The following is an 8,799-nucleotide window of genomic DNA, read 5'->3' as shown; positions in this document are numbered from 1 at the left end:
GGGGTCCATTATAGGAACTGTGGGAAGAAAATGAAGAAATGAGACAAATTTTAACATGACGGAACACTCGAGGCTTGTCTCATTTTTCGAGAATAATTCATGGCTTCCGTACCCGTTTTTCAATGACATTAAAACATTAAACTTTGCATTACCAAAGTACTAAATCCATGGGCACTTTTAAACTTTTATGTTTACTTATGGTCTCTTTTTTACCTTAATTAGACAAGTAATTAATTAGAAATTAGTAATTCTTATTAATTAGTTTGATAAATAAATGCCTAATTTCTAATTGAATTGAATTAGTTTCTATGTCTAATTGCTAATTGGCTAATTAGTTAGATCATAAATATTTCCCTAATTGCTAATTCTAATTCAATTAGTTGTCAGCTAATTAGCACAGCTCTGACCTAGACAATTGAACGTAGAAGATGTTTCTCCTGGAGGGTATTTTCATTTTGGGCTAGAATTGGGGATCATTCACTCCATTGAGAAAACTGCTTCTGTCCTTGAAAGGGTTGAAATATTAGTAAATATTGATGGATTGCCAATCACAAATAGTTCGAACAGTCAGTTTTGGCCTATATTGGGTATGCTTTCATCAATTAAAAATAGTAAGCCTTTTGTAATAGGTATCTACCAAGGGAGTTCTAAGCCAGACGATTGCAACGCCTTTCTATCTCGCTTCGTAGAAGAAGTTAAGTTGCTTTGTGAAAAAGGCATCAACAATGGAAATGCCTCGTTTCCTATAAAAATTTCAGGGTTTATTTGTGACACCCCAGCGCGCTCTTTCATTTGCCAAACTAAAGGTCATTCGGGTTATTTTGGTTGCGATAAATGTATGGTTAGAGGGGAGCATTTGGAAGGAAGATTATCTTTCCCTCATATAAATTCTGAACTTAGAACAAATGATAATTTTCGGGCTAAGATTCAGGAGGAACACCATGTAGGTTATTCAATATTAGAAGAAATACCAGACTTGAAAATGGTATCAGGATTTCCGTTAGACTATATGCATTTGGTTTGCCTTGGGGTTATGCGTAAGTTGCTAACCTTATGGATTAAAGGAAAAAGTACCATCTTTAAATTGAGGCCTGCTCAGATATCGGAGGTATCTTTACGGCTTCTGTCACTTTCTGGAATAACTTGTTCAGAGTTCGTTAGAAAGCCTAGGTCTTTAACGGAGATTAATTATTGGAAAGCCACCGAATTCAGACAGTTCTTGCTGTACTCAGGACCTTTAGTTCTAGCAGATATACTTCCGAAAAAATACTCCATGTTGCAATTCGTATTTTAGCATCTGCAAGTTTATCAGTTGATATGACTAACTTCGCTAGAAAACTGTTGGATTACTTTGTCAAAAGCTTTGGAGTCATCTATGGGAGACATTTAGTTTCCTACAACGTTCATTGCCTTTCTCACATAACAAATGATGTTGAAACATACGGCTCACTAGACACGTTTAGCGCCTTCGTATTTGAGAACTATTTACAATCGATCAAAAAGAAAATGAGCAATTCAGGTCGACCTTTAAAACAAATAATTAACCGAATACACGAAGAAAGAAACATAACGTCCCTAAAGATGCAAGTCCAGCTTTTAAAATGGCACACAGTAATGGTCCCCTTCTCCCCGGGTGTGGTGGTCCACAATTTAAAAAAGTCATATTGAATGGCTTTGTCATAAGCGTGCGTGAATGTGATAACTGTTGCGTGGTGGAAGATAAGTCATATGTTGTAGTGGAGAACATTGCTAAGAATGAAGATGGTGTCAGTGTTATTATTGGCCGAACGTTTGAAAAAATTGAGGACTTTTATTCAAAACCTTGCGCCTCATCTCTTGTTGGTGTTGTGAAGGCTAGTGGTCTTTCATCAAGTTTAAAGCCGTGGAAAGTTTCCAACGTATTGCGAAAAGTCCAGAAGTACCAAATTATCGGTGCTGCTGAGGAGTGGCTCCTCATCGATCTTTTGCATCAGAATGGTAGGGATATAGCTATGGGTTTGAAGCATGCATTTATTCCTGCAAACCATTATAGCTTTTCCCACCTAAATTAATTTGCTTTTATTATTCTATATTTATGCTTCTGTTTCCACTATTCAAAGTCATTTTTCGCAATTCTTTCCAGGAAAATGACTAATACGGGTGACAAATTTCTTGTTGTGGATTTCTTGGAAACGGCTAGTGTTGCTGTTGTGCCAAAGGCTTGGGTTGATGAAGAAAGCGAAGTTTGTTCGTTTCCAAAAAGTAACGGATCAAAATTGGCAAAGCGAAACGCATCGCCAAATGAAAATTGGCCAACATATAATATTAGGATACTTTATCGCTGTGGTTAGTCCTCATCTTTTCCAAACATTTATAACTATAATTTAAATGTTCTTTTCATTCTGGTTAAATACAGATACATACGAGGTTGCTGTAAAGAAAATGAAATGCGTTGAGAATAATGAATTAAGCAGCGGTGTAGATAAGGGTAGAGGCTTAAGAAACAAGAAGCCATCAAAACGTTTTTCTCAAGCCTATTCAAGTTCTGAGGAATCCGAAAGCGATGACCAAACGCATTGTTCACCCATTCCTGAAATGCCTGTATTTTCTCTTCACACTAAGAACCTAAATCTTGGTGAGTTTTCATTGTTTTACCCTGCAAATCATTTTCATAATGAGTTTTATTTTAAATTTATAAGTCAATTCACCAACGCGTTCAAGTCAAAAAGGAGCAAGTGTATCTGAAAATGAACTTAATGTCGATCTGCGTAACTCTTCAAATAAAAATTCTGCAGGTACTCTACTTAATACGACAATATCTGAAATGTCCAGAACTTCAGCCTGTGATGATCGATTAGACCTTAGCCAAGACTCCAACTCGTCTCCATCAAGTACGGCAAATTGAAGTATCAAGTAATGTTGAATTTAAACAATTAACTAATGAACTTTCGTTTTTAGGAGTGACGACGTGCGTCAATAATCAAGAGTTTGGCTCAGGAAGTAAAAATAGTGAGTGAAAATCATGCAAAAACGAGTTTTCTTACTCATTTGTTTATTATGTTTACCTTTGTTGATTGAGAATATATTTAGTTTTATACAGGTCACCTGCGACGAAACCCTGGAATGAAAAGACCCACTGAAGATAGCAACGAGAAGGAAAAATCCTGTTCTCGAGATTTGCCACCTGGAATGGTTTTGGTTAAAGAAGGTAAACATAAGAAATTTTAACTAATTCTCCACAAGGCTAAAAATATTTAATTTTTTATTGTTCGATCAAGATTGGTATCGAAATGTGAACCGTAATTTTGAAATTTTAAAAGTAAACTCTAACGAAACGTTGTCCATGCTGGAAAGTTTAATGAGGCACATTCAAAATGATAAAAATATCTTGACGTCTGAAGCACCAGCGGTGGAATTTGACTTCTCGTTTCCTTTAACATCAAATGATGACCTTCAGGAACTTGAAGAAAAACTAAAAAGTGACGAGTTGAGGGCGCAATTTGTAAGTAAATTTATAACGCAACCTAACGAGCCTTTTACATTGCATTAACCTAATTTGAGTTTTAAAATTTTAAGCTCCAATATCTGAAAAAAAATTGGAGGGTCAAATGTAAAAAACACAGTGAAGAGAGTGTTTTTAACTATTTTAACTGACGAGGTTTGCGTGCTTTACAATTGGGAGGGACGCAAAACGAAACGTACGTTTAAAAGTCTGCGAATGACGGGGGAGATTGTTGGTTTGTTGATCAAACATGCATAAAAGGTCTGTGAGAATTCTGAGCCTGTTTGTTTTTTAATTTACAGTGGCAGCGATGTCATCTGACAAATCGGCAACCAAAAAGGATGTTGAGGACGAAATAAAATCTCGGCTTCGCCATGCCCAGGGAAACATTGACAAGAAAAAAAAACCATAAATGCAATTATTTTAAAGATTTAAAGAATGATCAATTAGCTAAAAATGGATCCTAAAAACATTTAACTAGAAAAAGTGTTCTTTATATGCAATTGAAACTGTTAAATTTTAAAACCCATGGACAATAAATGTTTAAACATATTTTGAATTTTTAATTATTTCATAATTTTTAATTTCATTGAAGAACGGATATTAATATACAATGAACGTCCTAAAATATTGCCCGTACATCTCCAGCTGATAACCCTAGGATGTGGGCGCGAATATTCTATGAATATTCTTCGGATATTCCACGGATGGTAAATGTATATCCCTAACATATCCTAGAGGTATCCCTTTTTTATCTGGGGGATCACCAGGGTATATTTTATGAATGTTCTTCGGATATTCCCAGGATGCTAAATGTATATCCCTAACATATCCTAGAGGTATCCCTTATTTTATCCGGGGGATCACCAGGGTATATCGTTATATAAGACATCGGACTATCCCAGGGACATCCGATAACTAAATATAACAGATATAGGAACATCCCAGGGACTAAATCTATGTCCCCAGCTATTATACTTGGGATGGCCCAGGGACAGTTTTGCGTTCGCTGGGTACAAGCACCCACAAGTACCCGCAAGTACCCACAAGTACCTACAAGCACCCACAAGTGCCTACAAGTACCTTCAAGCACCAACAAGTACCTTCAAGCACCAACAAGCACCCACAAGCACCTACAAGCACCCACAAGTACCCACAAGTACCTACAGGCACCCACTAGTACCCACAAGGACCCACAAGTACCTACAAGCACGAACAAGTACCCACAAGCACCCACAAGCACCTACAAGTACGCACAAGCACCTACAAGCACCTACAAGTACCCACAAGCACCTACAAGTACGCACAAGTACCCACAAGCACCTACAAGCACCTACAAGTACCGACAAGCACCTACAAGTACCCACAAGCACCCAAAAGTGCCCACAAGTACCTACAAAATGCGTGTCTCTAACAGTGGTAAAACGCCGTAATTCCAATACCCAAAACAACGTAAGTCAAAGTATGTGTTAATAATGATAAAAATCAATACTGAAACTAATTCATTTTATGGATTCTAAAACCACCCTACCAACTTTTTTCTTTCTAGAATTAACTATTAGTTGGATCTCTTACAAATTTTAACCACAAAATTAGGGCCCAAATTTTAGTTCACTGGCAAAATTTCAAAGCAGCAAACACAATTCGAAAAATGTTACGGCCAATCAAAGAACCCTCCTTTAGCATTAGAGGCAGTATCAAGTCTTATCTAAGAGAGCGACCGCTCTCCTAGAATTGGAACTGTTAGTTAATAGTAAAGCTTTGCGAAAACAGCAAAGTATATATCTTGAAAATAAGAAATACTATCTGAAAAACCAGGACAATATTCAGAGAAGAAAAGCAAATAACTATAACTTGCGCGTGGTACAGCAAAAGGTGGTAAAAGGGCTATGGCACCAGGTGGCACCACTAATATGGGTTTCTGTTCAAATAAATTAAAACCCAAACATAAACCAACTAAAGTAGATAAATTTGGTTTTGCGAAAAAGCTCCTCAATGCGGGGATTTTCAAAACGAAAAACAAAAAAATTATAGCCGAAAGCTATAAAAGGTTTCTAGTCTCATTGAAAGACTAGCGGCGTCAATGTCTTTTGACGCCGAGACTAAAAATAGACGCACGAAGTCCATCTCTCACAAGCTAAAATGCCAAGTGCTAGCTGGTAGAATATTGAATTTAAAATGGCAATTGCATTCCGCTTATAACGCCCAACTAACGGCCATTGTTAGTGAATTTAAGGATTTTGTTGAGAAAATCCAAAAAATTGGGTCCATTGATCTTGGCAATTTGGCTGAAGTTGTGGGTGGGAAAAGGCTTCACAGGAGCATGAAAGAGGCCTATTTTCATGAAACTTCCTATTATCTGATTGGAAATAATGGTAAAATATTGAAAACTGACGATGAGTCACATTACTTCAAAATTTTTCAATTGAATTCTGAGGTCGTGTACGAAAAGTTCTGAGAGACCGTGTTACGAGTTCGACAAAAGAATTGCTTGTTGACGAAATGGGAAATTTCGTTGACATTAAAAACAATAACGCAACTAATAACGTTGAACGAGTTTTACAAGTTAATGAGTCGGGAATTGTTACGAATCTTTTCAAAATTGTTGAAACTGAAGAGAAGAATCCGAAAGCAAATTTTGTGATCAATGAAGGGGGGTTTATTGAAACCCAAAACAAAACTGTATATTGGGAATGCAGTGATAATGTTCGAACTCGAGCCATTGCAAAAGTACTAGCTTTCGTAAACACAGTTGCCAACGCGAATGAAAAATCTTTGACTAAAATTTTTGAGTCTGATTTGGACCTTTGCGAACTAAGAAAAGAATTTTGCTGCTGTTGAATACCAGGTCCTGTTTTATTTGAATTTCGTCAAGGATTAACGTAAAATACTTTTGGTGTTCGTTCAAATTTTCTTTATCAATTTTTCCTCTCATTTCCAAGAGACTGGCATCGTTAAATCCACTTTTTGTAGTTAGGTCCACAGAGTAATTATAAAGTGTTCGCTGAGAAGGCAATGAAACTAGTTGACGCACGGCTTCGTATGCACAAGGAGACCTAGCTTTTATCGAAATACACCACTGTATTATTGCTGGATGCCATTTTCTTGGCCTGTATTTTTTGGTTTGGAGTAATTTCAATTGTTCGCGCATCAATAACTTTTGGAAAACCGATTTGCTCTTAAATGGATTTTTTCTGATTATTTCTTCAAAATCAAGACTTGCCTCTTCAGACTTAAAAATTGCGTCCTTTTAAAAGCTCTTCTTTACCTTCAATTCCAATACATTATTCTTTTTTAAACGCCTTATTTTTTATTTAATATTTTAACTCTGTCTTTCATCTGCTCTCCCGTGATGTAACGAAAATTGGCACGTTTTCCAAACAATTTTACTCTTCGTTTTCGATTCTCTAAAACAATCTTTGTTTTCCGGCAAGACCGGCAAAGTCTTGAAAATTGGCTAAGAAATAATTTCTCACAATTTTGGGATCGAATTGATTGGGTTACCATGCAAACATATCTTTGAAACACGTAATGGAAATGCTGAATGTTACAAAACTTGAGTAGAAAACATTTTGATCGGCAGGAATTATTGTTTTGCAAAAAAAAATGTTTGGTGTAAGATTCGTCGATAATTCAACTACAAATAAACTATTCCCACTTCTTCTAAATCTTAGGCATTTTAAACCATGTACAGTCCCGGACAAAGGTTTCTGGACATTTTCATTTGGCTGCCATTTTGTTCCTATTTGAGCTAGAGAAACAAAATAGGACTTTCTAGATTGGTTGACTTCTCAAGATTATTTTAAAATTAAAAATGACACTATGGCACTAATAGGGCGTTAGCCAAAGCGGAAATAGTAAAACCCCCGATAATGACGTTACGAAATAATCCTTCAAATGGATCAACAATGCTATCATTGCACGCGTCTTGTCACGTAGAATCCGAAACTGTTTTCAAATTGTAAATCGGTTCAGAAAATCAAAAGGTATGACAAAAAACGTGACGTTCAAAACAATAGCAAATAAGCCTAACGATTATTTATTTCTTCTATATCAACTTAGCTCAGTAGTAAAACATTACGATCAAAAAACAGGATGTTCAAGCCATAGCATAGTTTTACTCTGAAATTATAGAAATGAGGTTTTAAGAATTACGTTCAGTAATGTGGCGATTTATTAGTTAATTGCCAGTGGGGTCTCGATTTTAAAAGGGCAATAGGGTTCCAACTTAGAAATAACGCTTTTGGATGACTCTTTGGAAAGTAGAAATTTTGGATTTGTGTGCAGGGTAGTGTTAAGTCTGTGAATTTGGAATAATAAGCAAGTTGTGATTGCTAAAGTGGAAGGGTTTTCGACACTCAAAATTTTGCAAATATTCTATAATGCGCGAAGTTGGCGTTTTGGGTTGAATTCTTCTATGGCTTTTCTGTAGTAAATCTTTGAAGCTCTTAAAGAATAAAATATTTTGTGTAGCTTCCGGGGGGGGGTGGGTTTTCGATGATTAATGTTTTTGTGTCTTTTCGGTAAATAATGTTTGGGTGTCTTTTCGGTATTAAAATGTTTGGTTCGATTTTGTTAGGAAATGTTTTGAATGCTTGGAGAATAAATATCGTGGCAGAACCGCAGTTTCAGGAATGGTGACGTGTCTACCATGGAAATGTAGCCAAGAATCGGGAATGAAGATTCAACATGACATGCATTAGAGAAGAATGTAACAACGACAAATTCTTGTAGAAGGATGCGAATATTAGTTCTCATTGTGAAATGGATGGTAATCTCCGAAGATAATGGTTCGAATTATTATATTATTTAAATTAAAAAGACTCATTCGCCCTAATGGCATGAAAATATTGATATTCGAATACTCCTCCTTTTGTCTGGAAGTTTAATTTTTCGACCACTTTTGAAATTAGACAACTATCTCTTTAAATTTTAGAATGCCATATATTTTGTGTTAAATCTAAGGTTAATTATAGAACGTTGTATTTAAAAAAGTAGTCTTCAAATAATGAATGAAAAGGATTTTTAATGTGTATATCAAAAACTATAGAAGGAGTTCATTGGAATTTACACGGTTATCATCATCATAATAATAATAATAGGGGCTAAGCTTCATGAAACGAGAAAAAAAAAATATCTTTTGTATTTTGTTTCCGAGAAGGTAGGCTGCCTTGTTTTTTAACCTTACAGCATGGCAATCACTTAATTCATCAACCATTGATCAGACCCTATAACCCTTGACAAAGTGTGTGATCAAGGTAAACAAGTGCCTGCCTACATCTGGAAACGTTGGAAATGATGCAATGATTTACATTTAT

General features: G+C 35.9%; 1 protein-coding gene across 2 annotated transcripts; it reads left to right on the top strand.

Annotated features, from left to right (window-relative positions):
* Positions 1-1,838: 1,838 nt before the first annotated feature.
* LOC149704605 (uncharacterized) lies at positions 1,839-4,033 on the top strand. 2 transcript variants are annotated; one of them, XR_016381628.1, is made up of 9 exons: positions 1,839-1,977; positions 2,123-2,325; positions 2,396-2,614; positions 2,679-2,870; positions 2,938-2,988; positions 3,080-3,187; positions 3,258-3,481; positions 3,556-3,716; positions 3,784-4,033. XR_016381628.1 is itself a non-coding variant. In XM_089865695.1 (8 exons), the coding sequence occupies exons 2-8, from the start codon at positions 2,127-2,129 to the stop codon at positions 3,631-3,633; spliced, it is 1,071 nt and encodes a 356-aa protein (XP_089721821.1). In that variant the 5' UTR covers positions 1,839-1,977; positions 2,123-2,126; the 3' UTR covers positions 3,634-4,033. The 2 variants fall into 2 exon arrangements, 1 of the variants encoding a protein (XP_089721821.1); XM_089865695.1 differs by having other exon boundaries at positions 3,556-4,033.
* The last annotated feature ends 4,766 nt before the right edge of the window (positions 4,034-8,799 follow it).

The sequence above is a fragment of the Phalangium opilio genome, unplaced genomic scaffold, assembly GCF_054372755.1.
Source record: "Phalangium opilio isolate 3A_F unplaced genomic scaffold, DU_Popi_V2 ptg000015l_1, whole genome shotgun sequence".
NCBI classification, from domain to species: domain Eukaryota; kingdom Metazoa; phylum Arthropoda; class Arachnida; order Opiliones; family Phalangiidae; genus Phalangium; species Phalangium opilio.
This window is presented reverse-complemented; position numbering and strand designations above follow the sequence as displayed.